General features: G+C 40.4%; 1 protein-coding gene across 2 annotated transcripts; it reads right to left on the bottom strand.

The window, feature by feature from the left end:
* Nucleotides 1–718: 718 nt before the first annotated feature.
* LOC116039026 (TRPM8 channel-associated factor homolog) lies at nt 719–13,240 on the bottom strand. 2 transcript variants are annotated; one of them, XM_031283779.2, is made up of 12 exons: nt 13,039–13,240; nt 12,114–12,820; nt 10,723–10,939; nt 10,141–10,432; nt 8,400–8,701; nt 8,124–8,298; nt 7,748–7,842; nt 3,370–3,580; nt 2,812–3,048; nt 1,440–1,663; nt 1,158–1,271; nt 719–961 (listed from the first exon to the last, which is right to left on the bottom strand). In XM_031283779.2, the coding sequence occupies exons 2-12, from the start codon at nt 12,758–12,760 to the stop codon at nt 719–721; spliced, it is 2,757 nt and encodes a 918-aa protein (XP_031139639.1). In that variant the 5' UTR covers nt 12,761–12,820; nt 13,039–13,240. The 2 variants fall into 2 exon arrangements, with proteins under 2 accessions (XP_031139639.1, XP_031139640.1); XM_031283780.2 differs by having other exon boundaries at nt 12,114–12,787; nt 13,039–13,202.
* Nucleotides 13,241–17,581: the final 4,341 nt, after the last annotated feature.

Raw genomic sequence — 17,581 nt, 5'->3', positions numbered from 1 at the left:
ATATGGTGTATCTGACCATGTATTTAACTCTAATGTATCCCTTACTACGCTTCTCATTCATTACAAAAAATGGACGAATTAAAAGAAGTAGCAGAGCGGTGAATTCATTGTTTATTAGTGTATTTTCCATTGACAGTAAAGGCAAATATCATTGTAGTGAAATAAAAGATATGTGTTCATCTTACAAAGTTGGACTGACTTACTGTATAATATTAAGATGGAGCGTTAGAGAAAATGATGTACCACAGTACCAGGGTAAGATGCAGCTTACTAATTCACACATCCATATATCATAGAATTCCTGTTGTTTTAACCCTGAAGAAGAAGCCTTTTTTTCCTACAAATTAAATAATTCCCCAATGTGCTTAATGCTTCACTGTTTTTGTAACTCTTCTAAATCTTCTAAATACAAGTACAGCCCACCTGTTAACAATCATGTTAATTTAATGACCTCTTGGTATTTTGTATCTTTGGTTTTAAAGTATTTAACAAATACAACCCTGTTTTCAAATGGAGCTTCTGAATGTAAACGCTGTATATATCTGGTCAACTATGTAATGCCTGTTTATTCTTCAAATATTGCAATAAGTATGGTAAAAATACAACAACAAAAAAAGAAAAAAAGTCAGTTAATTAAATTACCCACTAAATACTCAACGTCAAGAATGTGCTTATTGAACCCATCTCTCTGCACTTTTAACCAGCAGCAGTCTGAAGTTCAGTCATACTGGACCATCGGGTGGTCAGTCCAGGGAGGCAGGTTGGAGAGTTTCTCCTCAGTGACTGTTTTTATGGGCCAGCCCCAGGCCTTAAAGAATCCAGCCAGGTTCATCCCCACAGTGTTGGAGAAAGTCTCAGCATACAGATTCATCTTTCCGTCATTGTCACTCGGAAAGTTGCTCATCTTGTGGTAGGCAGCGAACACCTTCTTAAAGGCATCCCAACCAAACTTATCCTGGAGCTACATGGAGACAGAGGTAAAGGCAATGGTGAAAATTACCAGTGGTGTCTCTTGATCTTAAACTTTCCAATCGTATTAGGGTTCAAACCCGAAGGGGTAGAAATGTCTCCTTGTAAGAGTGCAGTTGTGTTTAATTGCTGATTTATATGTGATAAAGTTTCTCTCAAATGTGTAATATATAGTAATTATCTCTCACCTGCATGTATGTCTCCAGGGCCACCCACATGTCCCAGTTGCTCAGTTTCTTGCCCCCCTTAGCATAGTCTTCTGCTCGTCTGTTTCGATTTTCTAAAGTCATCATTGGATGAGCCTGCATTGAACAAGGTGAAATTATGTGATCCCAGTGACTACTTTTCTCAACAAATTAGTTGTCTTTTGTGAGATCTTTTGATATCAAATGTGTCACAATACATCTTAAGACGAGGCTTTTCTAGCCATTGGTCTAAGTTGTTTTGTTAAAAAAACGTATTTACTCCACCTGTGCTCTGTTGATCCCCAGCACCTCTTCATGCACATACACTGACCACAGGTTGCAAGTGCATTCTGTGGTGTGTGATGGGAATTCCCAGCAGCCTCTCTGTTGGTTATGTCCCAGTTCATGGATGGGGCCCCACAGGCCTTCCCTCCTAGCATGGTCAGTGCTGACCAGCTCAGCTGCTGTGGACTTGTGTGTCATGATAGGATAACCAGCATGCATCCAACCTACATGAAGAAAAAATAGAAAAACAGTGTTATAGCAAAATGTCTTTAGGGTTCTATATACAATGGAGAAACCTTGTTGTATTATATATTTTAGTGGAAGAGCATGCGATCAGAGCAAAGCACAAAACGCAGGCCTCATAATAGCATGTGTTAGTACAAAACTCTATTAGAATTAGTAGTTATAGATAGTAGTATAGTAGTTTTAAACAAGTTGACAAGTAACATTTTTTACATTGTCATAATGTCGTATGCACCCAATGTCATCTGATGTCCCTGAGAGTCCTGGTAATTATTTTCATGATACTGTCTGTAGTATGCACAATAACGGTTTGCAGTTAGCCTTTTGTCAAGGAGTGGACATGTAGTTTCAGTGAATTAAAAACTCTAAATTGCCTGTGGGTAGGATAGTGAATGGTTGTCTGTCTATTTGGGAAGAAGCATGGAAGGAACTACTATGGCCCCTTAATATTAACAGGTCCTATATTAATAATATATTATATATATATATATTAATAGGGGACCACTAAGATCATGTCATGGGACCTTTAACAGGTCCCCTGCGAAAAGGGTGGACAACTTCAAGTGAGTCTGACCTGGGCGCTGCATATTGACTCAGTGGTGACAAAGAAAGGCAGAGGCTGTTTCACCTCAGACGCCTGAGGAAATTCCAGGTGTCCCCTCAAATACTAATGAATTTCTACTCCTGGATCATCGAGAGCGTCCTGACAGGGAACATTATGGCCTGGTACGGAAACAGCAACCAACAGGACCCCAAGGCCCTGTAGAAATTGCAGGGTAGGGCGTCGCAAGGTGCCGGATACACCAGGCCAGCACTGAGATGCTCAGCTGGAGCTTCTACCCTCAGGCCACTAGGATCCTAAATGATTACACTGCCCCCCCATCCCACCCCCCATCATACACATATTTTTATTATAAAATGTGTTATTATTATTATTATTATTATTATTAACATTAGTTTCAATGCATACATTGTAGGAACTGACAAGATTACATTTAACTAAAATTGTATGTTATTGATTGATTGACTAATTAATGATTTATTTATTGATTGATTGATTGATTATTGATTGATTGGCTAATGAATTACTGATTGATTGATTGATTGATTGATTGATTGACTGACTTACCATGGGAAATCTGCACATCTGCTACAAAGCGTTCTTTGCGAGGAAATTTGTGTGGTATGGCAGCTAGGTCAGCAATGCCCTTCATGATGTCATTCCATTGTGCTGCCAACTGATCCGGGCGGTCCAGACTCCGAACAACATCTGATGGTACAGTAAGGATGATGTTGTCAAACTCCAACTCTGCCCAGGGTGAGGGAGCTGTCCGCAGCAACAACCAATCAGGAGCTGTTGTCACACCTGAAAAGAACAAACGGGATGGATGTATTGAAAACTGAGCAATTCATTTTTACATGATTATTTTGTAAATTTTAGTTTAAGGTATCCTTTCATAGATTTTTAATGATCACCTTCTAAAAAAAAATGACTTCCCTTGAATTATTCTGGCACGTGATGTTTGATAAGAACTAATGAGAATGCATCAGATTTTTCAAGATGTCATTACTTACACTGTCCTAAATGATAAAACCAAACCATATTTAACCCTACATGCCCTGTATACTACATGCCTGCCATTTACCCCCATGAGGATACACACACACACACTCACCACAGACTCACCAGATTTATAGTAAGGCGCAGGTACAGAGATCTGCACTGTGACCTTTAGCCCCTTCACTTGTGTATTGGGTGGAGCCACCAGGTAGATGAGTCCCCCCCACAGGTTCCACACCTGCATCATCTCTGAGATTATAGGAAATCGCTCATGAACACATGGTGCTCTCTTCAATTCTTTTGATTGGAGATGGTCTGTTTGACAGCCTATCTGGATCTGAGGAAAACACATACTGTTAATATTAATGGACAACGCATCCGGTTCGGCAAAGTACTGCAAATGCGGAAGTGCCTTAAACCTGCATTCTATCTGAATTCCAGAATACGAGCCGCGCATGAAGGAATCCACAGAAAGCAGCCAAAACGCAGCAACCCCAGGTACGGCAAAGGAAGGACAGTCACAGCTAAAAACTTGTGTTAACCAGACAGTGCCTCTCCCGGGCTGTCAGCCGTTTTCTCGGAGTTTCCCTACAGTGGGAGCAGAGTGACTAACGTTAACTTTCTAATTTCACCCACCCAACATGCCTTCATCATACACTGGTTAGCGAAAATTTGCCAAACAAAATTGTCACCCATCTGGCGATAGCGATGTGCTTTCCTACGATGTGAAAAGAGCATGTGAATTCAACATTAAGTTGTTACATTTAAGGTATTTTATTGTGTAACCTCTCAGTTGAAGGTTATGAGGAAGTTACAGTAAACATAGAGCTTTTATTGTGATGGGAAAAACGGAAGTGAATAAAGTGCTGTATTTTCTGACTGTTGACTGTGTTGGGGTAGAATAAAGTGAGAAGTGCAGTGCCGTCTTGGTTCTGGCATTGGAAGCCCGTGTCTTTATTTTAAAGCCAAACCTGAGTCTAGACGATATAAGAAACCCTTGGTTACAGATTTAACTATTTTAGTATGGAGGAAATATTTATTCATAATTCAAATTGAAAGTCCAAAGAGAAATTGAAAGTCCAAAGAGAAAACGAAGCAAGATCAAATTAAAAATATTATTATTATTTTTTAAATTTTCCATTGATCAAATTAAAAATATAATTCTTTTTTTTTTTAATTTTCCATTTGGCTTTTCCATTTGGATTTAATTTTTGGCTTTTGAATTTAAATTTGACATTGGCTTTTAATTTGGATTTAATATTTGGCTTTTCGATTTCAATTTAACATTGGATTTTCATTTGGATTTAATATTTGGCTTTTGAATTTACATTTAACATTGGCTTTTCATTTGGACTTGACACGTCAATGTAAATGAGGAGGCGTGGCCCAAAGGCTGGTGGGAGGGTCTGAAACGAAAGGGGTGCAGAGGCACCTTATGAACAGCAGGGGGAGCTGACTGTTGGGGAGCACACTGTTGAGGAGCATCTGTCTGCAGCTTGGCCACCAGGCTGGCTTATCCTCTTATTTCACATGATAGAAACTGATGATGTAGGCTAAACACAAACCACATTTCATGCAACAACAGTGAAGTTTTCATGTAGTTACTATAATTGGGCCCGTGTTAGTGAGGACTAGATTAGGACTGTATTTAAAGCTGATTCTGGTTTCCAACTTCGCCCCAGGTGTGTCTGTTCAAACACGGACGGAGACAACTTCTCTCTTTTGAGGTTTTATTTAATTAAGCAACAGTACAAACATGGGTGTGGGTAGCTCTGCTACGTGTGTTTGTGTGTTGTCAGATCTCGAGGACACACACACACACACAAATGGAAAAGCCAATGTTAAATTTAAATTCAAAAGACAAATATTAAATCCAAATGGAAAAGCCAAATGGAAAATTTAAAAAAAATAATATTTTTAATTTGATCAATGGGAAATTTAAAAAAATAATATTTTTAATTTGATCTCGCTTCGTTTTCTCTTTGGACTTTCAATTTCTCTTTGGACTTTCAATTTGAATTATGAATAAATATTTCCTCCATATTTTAGAGGCTGTGGACGTTGTTTACTTCATTAATGTGTTTACTGTGTGGACTGAGGATGAGAGTAGGATTCGGTTCAGTTTCGGGTTCGGCAGAATCTTAACTGGTGGATTCGGTATTCGGCCGAACCCCAAAAATCTGGATTTGGTGCAGTTTCTGTAGAAGTCTATGAGAAAGTGACCCACTTCTCACTTGACTTATTACCTCAATAAATATTTTCATAATGAGTTTATGGTCTCAATCGCTAGTTTTAAGTCTTCTGTACGGTGGCCGACAGGGGCAAACGCCCTGCAACTTAAGAAAACACACGCAAATAGACAAAACACAAGCAAATTAAGAAAACAACTTCATTCATTTGACAACACATGTGCAGCATTCAGCAAACGCGCTGCAAATAAAAAACGATGCAAAAAGAAAAGCACGCAAACCCCGAAAAAAGAAGCGATGCAAAAAGAAAAACAACTTCATTAATTTGACAACACATGCGCGGCATTCAGCCAACGCGCTGCAAATAAAAAACGATGCAAAAAGAAAAGCACGCAAACCCCGAAAAAAGAAGCGATGCAAAAAGAAAAACAACTTCATTAATTTGACAACACATGCGCGGCATTCAGCCAACGCGCTGCAAATAAAAAACGATGCAAAAAGAAAAGCACGCAAACCCCGAAAAAAGAAGCGATGCAAAAAGAAAAACAACTTCATTAATTTGACAACACATGCGCGGCATTCAGCCAACGCGCTGCAAATATCACAACACAACCAAATACATAAACGCGCTGCAAAGACACACAACACAACCAAATAGATAAACGCGCTGCAAATATGAAATGATGCAAAAAGAAAAGCACACAAACCCAGAAAACAAATGCAACAAAAAAACGCTGCATCCAGATTACACAACGTAAGTTCTCCAGACCTCTAGAGGGAGCAGCTAGTGGAACAGCTGGATTTTCGACCGTTATTAACCGATATTAAATTCATATTATTATTATTATTATTATTATTAATAACATAATATATTATTAATATACAGTCTATGCTCCCGTCTCATGCCCTCCCGGCTGGTGCTGTCCCCGAGCTTCGGCTTTTCAAAATAAAAGCTCGCGTCTGGTCCGCTATGTGTTTGTACTTTGGTGTGTTGGATGTTTGTGAACTAAACAGAATGGCAATCATACTAATGAATACAATTACTTTTTCAGCAGATGTCTTAGTTACAACACGTTGGAGTTAGCAAAGCAGTTTTGTGTTTATATGTGCAGGCAGGATTTATTCAGTTTGATAAATCCCACGGTAAATTGGCTAGTTTACTAAACAGGGAGGGACTATAAATCCTGTCTGTTTTTTGTATTTCAAGAGCGAATTGCTCCACAATATGAATACAGATTGATCACTTATTTTGTTGGTAACCGTTGTTGTATAATCACAATATTACACTTGAGGAGGCCTACACTTCAGTAATTTCGGACCTCGAAATTAAACCCTCTCATGTGGCTTAAACAAACGTCAATGTTAAACACTGATGCAGTTTTAAATGTTTTATCACCACGAGTTTACAGACGTCTCTGCTGATTGAGTATCACCTGTGACCTGAGCCGAGACACACCCACCAAACGAGAGAAAACATATCTCACCTTGAGGTCGAAAATCCAGCTGTTCCACTAGCTGCTCCCTCTAGAGCCCTGGAGAACTTCCGTTGTGTAATCTGGATGCAGCGTTTTTTTGTTGCATTTGTTTTCTGGGTTGGTGTGCTTTTCTTTTTGCATCGTTTCATATTTGCAGCGCGTTTATCTATTTGGTTGTGTTGTGTGTCTTTGCAGCGCGTTTATGTATTTGGTTGTGTTGTGATATTTGCAGCGCGTTTGCTGAATGCTGCGCATACAGAATGATGTTCATTTTTTGAATTATGGTCTCGTTGATTTTAAAATCAGCGATAAAGCAGGGGGTGTTTTAGAGCGTGGCTATGATGTGATTGCCAGTGAAAGTGTGTAACGTAACGTAGAGTGTAAGCAGCTCCTCCCTCACTCCTCCCTCTCGTCTAAAATAGTCACATCCGCAACCAGGATGGCTGTGCCCGTAATGGCAAACTCGATGACGGATAGCAGATCTCCACAAACCAATGGGTGACGTCACACATGCGCTGTCCATTAATATACAGTCTATGGGAAGACATGATATATGTGTTACTGATTGGAAGTATAGTTTGTATTATAAATAAAAGGATACAATGCTGGAAAATTGGATATGGTAAAGACTGCAGAACATTCAAAGACTGAATGACCTGAGATGACTCCTACACCTAATTTTGCCCGAGGCCATGGGGTAAGGTAAAGTTAAAATTTTGGAAAATGTTAGGGATGGGCCTAGTCACTGCTGGGGACAGGGGCATGCATAGGGTGGGCTGGACCTCCACTAGGGGCACAAAATTAACAGAAACACAATGAACTCAATTTTGTGTACCGCACCTTCCATCCCTTATTGACAATCTCTGCTGGCATGGAAATGTAGGTCTTCATTCCAGGAGAGAGGTAGAGACCTGTACTGATCCACTCCTCCCCTCCTGACACACGCACGCACACACACACACACACACACACCAGCAGCAGCAGCAGCAGCAGCAAAGAACTGAGTCATCATTACATGTATACAATTTTGAAGACACATTTTACCTTTCTACTTCTTAAAATTGAGGTCTGTAGATTAATGCAATGTAATAATACAAACATTATTTAATTCAGTTGTGCCCATTTCAATTAAACACAATGAAAAACAAGTGTTTACATACTGAATATAAGTCAAACTTATAAAAAGTTTGCACATTGGTCCACAACAAGGTCTTACCTGCTGTGTTGGCATTAATCTGGATCTTATGGTTATAGACAACTGGCATCAAGGGGTTATCCTTGATGAGCGATGGCAGGAGGGCATCAGGATCTGGGCAAACCTTATACACCTGTGACGCTACACTAAGGAGTAGGTGGTCTTTGGGACTCTTCACAGGGCAGCTGTCACACACCTTGAAAGAAAATGAATTATCAAAGACGTTGCTGATGTTGTCAGCTTCTAGCTGTTATATTGGAATGTTTTATAAAGCTTTCATGTAATTTTACTGCTCACCTGTGGCATGTCTGACTTCATCACAATGTCAGTGAGGGTGGACACGACCTGTGTATAGGAGGAGCAGTCATGAGCCTTCAACTGCAAGTAGTTAACACAGTCCTGGCCCAGCTTTGTAAGGAATTTCTCCTCCTGCTCTGTAAGTTCCTCCCCCTGGGTGACATGACCAGCGAAGCGGTGTAGAAGGTGGCGGAAGTGGTAGGCGTCTTTGATGGCCTGGCTAGGCACAGGGGCCTTGTAGGTACCTCCTCCGATTGTTGCCCCCAACAGGCTCAAGCCCATTGTGTTCAGGATTTTGTTTCCTGAAACACATTCCAGCAAACCCGATTTGATCAACTGTGTTTTATTGTTGGAACTATTATGTTATGTTGAGACTGGGTGGGTTATAAAAACTTCTAGATTTAAGTTTATGCAGGTCTGTTACTTATATAAAGCAGTAGCCTATTAGTGAAATATATGTTAACATGTGTTCTTTGGTGACATCACAAAATCAGCCTGATAGCTCACTGGCTCCTAGTGAATGTCATTTGTGGGCCATTGGCTTGCCATCTTCCATTGTTCACATAAAAAGTGCACAGTGCTCTTGCATCCCCGCTGCCCAGTGATCCAACTTCCCCTTCAGCCAGTGCTAATGTCTTCCTGCTGGCGAGCAGGCATTCAGACATAAACTAGTCCTGTGTTAAAACAGCACAAGGGACTGCGTTGGTGGGGGCATGTTGTTTAAGGTACTGCTGAGACAATCTCCACAATGTCTAGTAGCCATTCTAAGCAGCAGGTTACACTGACTTCTTGTGGTTGGTCTGCTGCTGTGGGCTTTTGGCTTGGCATCTTCAAGGCTTCACACCGACATGGAACCCCTAGACCCAAGTAAGTCATATCATCTGGGAAAGGACCATCCAATTCCCCAAGCAGCTCTAGCACTCTAGTTTATCTTTGATTGCCCAGCCAGTGTGTCAGCCTTCCTGCCGCTCATCACTTTGCATATGTATTATTCTTCCATTAAACCACTAGATTTGCTTTAAATTAACCAGCCAGCACCTGCTCCGGCTGTCCATTTGGCACCTTCTTCTGCAGCCACTGAAGCACCAACTCTAGTGGTCATTCAGCTGGTTGCCTCTTTATGGTACAGGTAAACTCTGTCAGAACTGCTTGTTGGACAGTTGATTGCCAATGTCAGATTAGGGCACTGACACCCACCTCACACACTGATTGGCCAGCTGTGCGTAGGTCCTAGCCTGCAACCCCTGCAAACTTGTCTGTCTCTGTCCTTTGCCCCCCATGTTAGTTCTACAGGCACAGTGGTGCTTTTCAGTAATTCAGTCCACTGGTTTCTGAGAAGCAAATGTCCCTGTTTATCTCAGCCAGCCCATCAGTTCAGTCTCCCTGGTCATCTGCAGTCGGATAATTCTAATTTAAGAGTGCCTGTACCTGGTTACCCTGTGCTTAATCTGTATGTATCTCCATGTAGTAATTCTGTAAATGCCTGGCAAATCTTGACCCCCATACCTCCTTCCATATTCCTGTGTACCATCCTGTACTCTATACTGTGTTTATGTGTGGGGATGTAACTCAGAACACAGTTTTGAGTTGTGCCTAAAATGAGTCATTGCCTAGTACAATCACACCAGAATGAGCATTTAGACAGTAGTAACTGGAATATGCTTAGCATGCATCATGTTATACTATCACGTGATGAACTGGTTAAGTATAAGAAAACTTTGGTAGTGGTGCATTATCATACCTGGGAAATCTGTTAATTCGTTTTGCCCATGGTGTGTCTGTGCCCAGTACCAGGCATGTCCACCAATCAGCAATCCTCCTCCCTCTGCCACAAAATCTCGGATTTCCTCCGCATGATGATCACTGTACGCTGTACAAACAAATACACTCAGGTCTTTCTTGAAGTCTGTCTTCTCACATTGTAACCCTGACTTCCGGAGAACTTCGAGGGCATGATCTGGCGCTACACCAACGACTCCCTGCCGGCCTTCATCCAGCCAATGAATGGCATTTTTCCAAAATGGAGCCAGTGTCTGTGATAAAGGCAGGTATTACAAGAAAGGCAGGAGTTTGTTAATCACATAAAAGCTTTGGCAGATCAGCACACATCTTATAATTTAGCAGACTGCAGACATCCACCTGCTGGTGGCCAAAAGGTAATATGTATCCAAATAAATAGGCAAAGTAATCATATTTAATGTCTAAATGAGATCATATTATCTGACATGAGATCTTTTATATGTACTACATTAGCAAATTCTGTGCTCTATGTGACTTATGTAGGCAGAAATTCTAAAATGAATGACTTTATTGTAAACTCTACCTCTCGTCCCAGAAATCCTTCATGTGTAACCACAATAACCCGTCCCTGCCCATAGTAGGCTCCTGCCAGGAACGCTCGTCCATCCTCAGTGGTACCAATGGGAAAGGCTAGTGGGCTGTGGACCAGAAGCTCAGAAAGTACTGCTCCACCCTGGAGGTCAAACTCTGAAACCCCCTCGAGTAAGAACTCCAAGTCATCCTGAAAATCCTTTCCGATTCTGTATTTGCAAGGAGGAAAACAAAAGGAAAATCACATTTTTGTATTCTTATTCAATATTTTTGATGGGATTCTTTTTTTTTTCTATGAAAGTCTAATAATAAAACAGTATGGTAATATGTTATGTATTATATTTACCTCTGCCAAGGTGATTATGTTTTCGGTTGTTTTGCTTATTGGTTTGTCTGTTTGTTAGCAGGATTACAGAAAAACTACTGGCCCAATTTTCATGAAACCCGGTGGAAGGGTGTAGCATGGGCTAAGAAAGAACCCATACATTTTGGAGCGGATCCGAATCACGGGACAGATACACATTATTTTCACTGTTGTTAACATTGCGAGATATGGCATTTGTGCTGCATTCATGTGGTGTTGGAATAATCTAAAAAAAATGAGTTCCCGACTGGGAAGATTTACACTGCATTAACATTGTGAGAAAGGGCATGCCTTGGTGGAGGTATGCCTTTCTAGTTATTACTGGTATAGTTCTTTTTTTTCTTCTTCTTTGCGTTTGCTTTTTAAAATTTTGCGATTTTTATTGGATGTTTAACAGTCAGGAAAACATTGGATAATGGCCAGAATCTAATGGAGCAGTTATATGATATATATGCGTCTTAACCATTAGACCACAAACAACAGCCTGAAAAACAATTATTTTGAAAGCTATGGCATACAGTTGTTATATTATAATAGTATTTACAATATACTATAAAGTATTATATATATTCACAATATTATATATGTCGTATATTAAAATACTTACAGATATGTACTTTACATGCTTTAATATAAATTAATTGTTTGACCTCTCATGTGTGACCTGAACTTTGGTAATGTACAGTGATTATCCAGAGCACGTCAGAGTAAACATACCCATGTCTGTCGGACCTTCTTAAAATGGACTAGCTCCTATTTTGGAAGCTTGAAGAGATATTATCTGATATCATCATATCATCGGATGTAGCTGCATGATACCTGCCAAAGCTTTTGATTGAAGGTGAGAAGGGTGGATGACTTGATTATACACAATATTCTCTATAATATTCAACTAATTCAGCACCTAGAGAAATCCACCACATATTCTAAAAAAAAATGTTGATATTAATTATTAAAATTAAATTATAAGTAGAACCTTTCTAAATGTGCAACAAAGGAGAAGTACAGTATACACTCACACTCTAGTCATCCATGAAGATGGGATCTGTGGGTAGACAGGCAGGCACTCTACCTCCCCCTGATGTTTAGAGAAGTAGATCCCTGCCACACCAGAAACCTTATTCCCCTCAAAATGAAGCAGCGTGTTCTCCTTAGGGTGACTTGCAACCCAGCTCCACGCCTGCCCCGCGATCAGCACTCCTCCTCCAGCTTTCAGAAATGCCACCAGGTCATTCACGTCAGCGCCCACGCTGTAGGCATCTGTCACATACACACCCAACCCCAGACTATCACTGAAGGCCCCCACAACGTTGGCTTGGAAGCTGGATTTGCTGATGTTATCAGCAACTGCCTTGATGTTTTCGTGGACCCCCACAGACAGGTTATCAGATCCGTCTCCTCTCAGCCAGGTCAGAGCGTTCTCTACCAGAGCAGGAAACGTGGTCAGGTAGCCCTCATGACCCAGAACCACAATCCTTCCACGGCCGTACAGAGAGGCTGCCATCAGGACCTGGCCTCGGCTGTTCATTGCTAAAGGAAAGGCATGGTCTCCAATTAGCACCAGGTCACTGGGAACACAGGGGCCCTGGAAGTCCAGCTCTCTCAAGCCTCTCATCAGGGACATGTAGGCCCCTTCATTGTGATTTTGGATGGGCTGGTTGGACATGGTGAGATGGATCAATGCTCGGAAGTTCCGATGAGAAGGAGGGATGAATGCAAAAGAAAACTGAAATGAATCAGATGTAAATAGTGTTAGAACATTACAGTACTACTTCTTTATGTTACAGATCATGCAAAAACAATGTTAGAACAACAAAATATCAATCTAAAACTTCAGCTTCAAAGACAAAAAGTATATCGGGTAAAGTATGAATTACCTTACCAAAAGTCTGCTGATTTTCATCACAAACAAAACCAACACAAAGCAGAAAGTTGAGTTTTTACCTGAAAGTTAAGTTGGCTTGTTGCTTGTATTATTGCACCGTGTGACACAGCTTGTCAGATAGGCAATGCTCCAAGAACACTTCCTGACAGAAAAGAAGAGTGGATATAAATGAGAGCAAGAGCAGTAGGGACTGTTTCAGTCAACAAAAGGTACAGACAATAAAAGGAAGGACTTCACTCAGAACAACCCAACGACTATGACTACACGTCTATAATGGTATTAAGGGAAAAAACAACACCCATGTGTCACACCTTGTTTTAATAGCTAAACGCCTAAATATGTGGGTGGAGACAGATACAAATCCTGGTTATGCAGGTATAAGAAACCTGTTCATCTAGTCAGCAAAAGTCAATATTTGTAGTGAGACTGCAATAATGATATTGACTGTGAAATGTCACATTTGTGTATTAATTAAAATAGCTTGTATTTGGCTATAGATGAAATACTGCAGATGTTTTCGTGCTTTGTGGGAACACTTTTAAGCCTTTGTGGGTCTGATCTATTTCTCAAATCATCGAAATGCACAGACTTGGTTACAATGGGAACAGGACTTACTGTATGCCTATGCCACTAACCTCTGCTAACAATACAAAACAAATACATCTAAATCAGTTTGATTCATACAAAGAATTCAGTGGAAATACCGCATATTACTTATGTTATATCATGACATAAAGGTATAATATGTAGTTGGGCCCTGCTCTCCTCCCCGGCTCAGAGCCAGAGAGAGAGCGCAGCAATTGTCGAGCAAGCTAGTGAATGACAAGAAGGAGCGCCGAACAAAGCAGTGAATCAGAGGATTCAACTTTTTGCAGTCACAATGCAGTCTGCATGGAATGCTGCTCGGGTGTGTAGAAAGTGTTGTGACCGTTTGGCTCAAGTTTAAATGATTTATCTTTTCTTTGGGGTGCCAGCCAGGTCTCTCTCCTGGCAGTAAGATACAGGTTACTGGTTGTTGTTTCTTTTTTCTTTTTAAATCAAATGTCACAAAGGATGTGCATCTTAAAAGTATGTATTGTACACCCTCCCCAATGAATGACCATAAAAGTAATAAACACCATAACTCAAAAACTAGTACAAAATAAAATATAGTGTATTTGGATTTCACACAAAAACACAATCAGAGATGAAGCACAATCCAACTCAAAGTTCCACTTCGGGTTTTCTGCACACTTAAACCACAATCTCAAAAACACAAATTAGTTGCAGTCCAATACAACAAAATCACAATTAAATCCAGACCAGTGTTGATAACGAGAGAAAAATAAAGCTGGTCAGTTTCTCAGGCTCAAAACAAAACAAAATGTCATAATAAGAGTTAATAACTCACGGAGTCTAGTCAGTCAGTCCAAGAATCCAGTCCGGGTTTTTCTGCTGACTTGTGAATGATTTACTGGCGTCCGTGAACAAATGTGGCATGATGATCCGAAGGTGGAGTGTACAGGATTGGTGTGCGGCTGAAAGTATGAAGGAAACGGTACGCAAGGATTTTAACTACTTTGCTTTGTTTTGTGTTTCTCTTCAAGAGAGTTTTACTCCGGCCGGTTTTGTCACTGCTCCTCTCTCTCACTCTCCTTCTGTCACACCGACACTTATAGGGAGGAGATTTTAGAGGGATGAGTGTGTCAACTCAGATGGGTGTCTGTGGGTGAAACCTGGTGATGGTTGCAGGTCGTCACAGTGTGTCCCTCCAAATCATTAAAACAAGGCAACACGAGCCAAGAAATATAATAAAGGCTTTTTAAACTTTACCCTCCTGAGGGCCTCAGTGTCCTTGAACCCTTGATTAAACATTTTTATTTTATTGTTTAACCTGATTGTTTTACAGTGGTTATGTTCTAAAGCACAAATAAATACACACTCTCCTCCGTGGGAAGACGCCGCCAAGGCACTTCCCCGCCAGGATTTGCATCCCCTGGCCGCGGGAGCGCGCGTGCACTCAGAGAAGCGGAGTTTAACTGCTTCACTTCGAATTCACCTCTTAAATGGAACAAATAGTGACGTGGAAGACTCAACAGGGTTTTCCATAGTAACAAGGGTCTCATTTATCGACATAAATAAGTTTATTTGTCTGTTACATTAAGGCGACGTGTGAATTGTTTAATGCGTCGTGGATTAATCAACAGTGTTTTCAACAGTGGGGGGCAGAGTACCCAGGGCCCTCATGTGAGGAGGGCCCAAAAAGATGCTAGAATGAATAGCTGTGGATGCGGGGAGGGGCCCATAGAAAATGCTTTTCTACAGGGCCCAGAATTTTGTGCTACACGCCGACTGATATAACTATCTATGTGACTTGACATCACATGCAGGTTTATGAACAATATTTTTTCCTTTAATCTAGGCTACCTCCATCTGTCCCCGTTACAGAGGGGATACACATAATATCAGGCTGTTTTTTCACCTGATATAATGTGTACCCTCTCCCCTAACATGCAAAGGGTCTGTCCTGCCATCATGTGTGTTATTTTCTGTGTTCTTTTTAGAGAGGGTACACATTATATCAGGTGAAAAAACGACCTGATATTATGTGTATCCCCTCTGTAACTTTTGCTAGAAAACAGCAGACATCTCCATATTATCTCAGGTTGTTCATTCAAAAGAACACAGAAAATATCACACATGATGGCAGGACAGACCCTTTGTAACTCATATGGTAGACAGGTGAACAAAGTGGTTAATTGAAAAGCCATATTAAACTAAATTAAATTAAAACAGAAATCATGTTAGAGGGCAGGGAGGGACGGGTTAGCAAAGACGGGGCATCCTTATCAGATCACACCTGTAGAGAATGGACAGATGGAGGTAGCCTAGATTAAAGAAAATTATGGTTCATAAAAAACTATTGTTCATAAACCTCGATGTGATGTTGAGTCACATAGATAGGCATATCAGTCAGCCTATGTAGCTAAGATGCATGGCAATATAAAACTTTGGAAAACACTGTTGATTAATCCACAATACCAAAACAACGTATTAATTCACACGTCGCCTTAATGTAACAGACAAATAAAGATATTTATGTAGATAAATGAGACCCTTGTTACTATGGAAAACCCTGTTGAGTCTTCCACGTCACTATTTATTCCATTTAAGAGGTGAATTCGAAGTGCAGCAGTTAAACTCCGCTTCACTGAGTGCACGCGCGCTCCCGTGGCCAAGGGATGCAAATCCTGGCAGGGATAAGTCACATGTCATTAATGCAGCACACCTGTGTGTGTGTGTGTGTGTGTGTGTGTGTGTGTGTGTGTGTGTGTGTGTGTGTGTGTGTGTGTGTGTGTGTGTGTGTGTGTGTGTGTGTGTGTGTGTGTGTGTGTGTGTGTGTGTGTGTGTGTGTGTGTGTGTGTGTGTGTGTGGCTTGGCCGTAGAGTGGTTTCCCCTCAGCCTCAAGATCGGCGGTTTGATCCCAGGCTCCTACGACCACATGTCCAAACTCAAAATGTCCCTGAGCAAGTAATGGGTTAAATGCAGTAATTAAATTTCACTACATTGTACTATGTGTATGTGACAAATTAAGAATAAGTTTTGTTTTGTTTGGGTTAAATGCAGTAATTAAATTTCACTACATTGTACTACGTGTATATGACAAATTAAGAATACATTTTGTTTTTGTAAGTTAGACTTGTTTGGACAACTTCAAGTTACGCCCCCTGCTTCGGTCACAAATGGTGTTTGAGAGGGGATTGTTTTTTTATAACAAGGCTATAGCCTACATTATTTTTTTAGAACAATGCTGTATATTATAGGCTACCTTAAAAAGAATGGACCCAAACTCTAACTAATGTTAGAATGGTTGTGGGAAGACAGTTTTCTGGTTAAGGATAGCCACGTCTGTGTGAGCAGGCACTACCTTAAAGATTGCAGATATCCTGTTATTCTTAAATCTAGCTGCTACAGTAGCTGTATTTGACTACTTTTGGCAAATCCTGCCTCCAGCCAATAAAAAAACGATTTCACTCAACAATTTCAGAGAGAAATTGTGATAAATTTAAGTAGAATGACAAAGCCACCACTAGACAATCTCTCTACCAGCTTATGTTGTCTCTCTCTCTTCATTTGGCTGGAGAACTACAGTCTATGGTAGAAAAGCTCTCTCGGATGAACTGGGAGCAGTTATCTAATCATCCATTAGGGGAGCTGTTTTACAACAACTGCAGGGCATAAACTATTAAGAAACAATGAAATAATTTGTTCAGGTGTATTTGCACTTTTACATTAAATTTGTATAACCTTGGAAAACTATTATTCATATTACTTCCATATTGCACTATCCACATATTTAGTTCCATATGTGAATATGGTGTATCTGACCATGTATTTAACTCTAATGTATCCCTTACTACGCTTCTCATTCATTACAAAAAATGGACAAATTAAAAGAAGTAGCAGAGCGGTGAATTCATTGTTTATTAGTGTATTTTCGATTGACAGTAAAGGCAAATATCATTGTAGTGAAATAAAAGATATGTGTTCATCTTACAAAGTTGGACTGACTTACTGTATAATATTAAGATGGAGCGTTAGAGAAAATGATGTACCACAGTA

The sequence above is a fragment of the Sander lucioperca genome, chromosome 5 (genome assembly GCF_008315115.2).
Source record: "Sander lucioperca isolate FBNREF2018 chromosome 5, SLUC_FBN_1.2, whole genome shotgun sequence".
Taxonomy (NCBI): Eukaryota; Metazoa; Chordata; class Actinopteri; order Perciformes; family Percidae; genus Sander; species Sander lucioperca.
This window is presented reverse-complemented; position numbering and strand designations above follow the sequence as displayed.

What these genes read in the sequence shown, in the direction of transcription:
- LOC116039026 (XM_031283779.2), bottom strand. Translation starts at nt 12,760, where the DNA reads ATGTCCAACCAGCCCATCCAAAATCACAATGAAGGGGCCTACATGTCC. An exon ending in TGAAGTCAGACATGCCACAG is followed by an intron (nt 8,299 to 8,399) that starts GTGAGCAGTAAA and finishes TTTTCTTTCAAG; the next exon opens with GTGTGTGACAGCTGCCCTGT. An exon ending in CCCTGGAGACATACATGCAG is followed by an intron (nt 962 to 1,157) that starts GTGAGAGATAAT and finishes GTCTCCATGTAG; the next exon opens with CTCCAGGATAAGTTTGGTTG.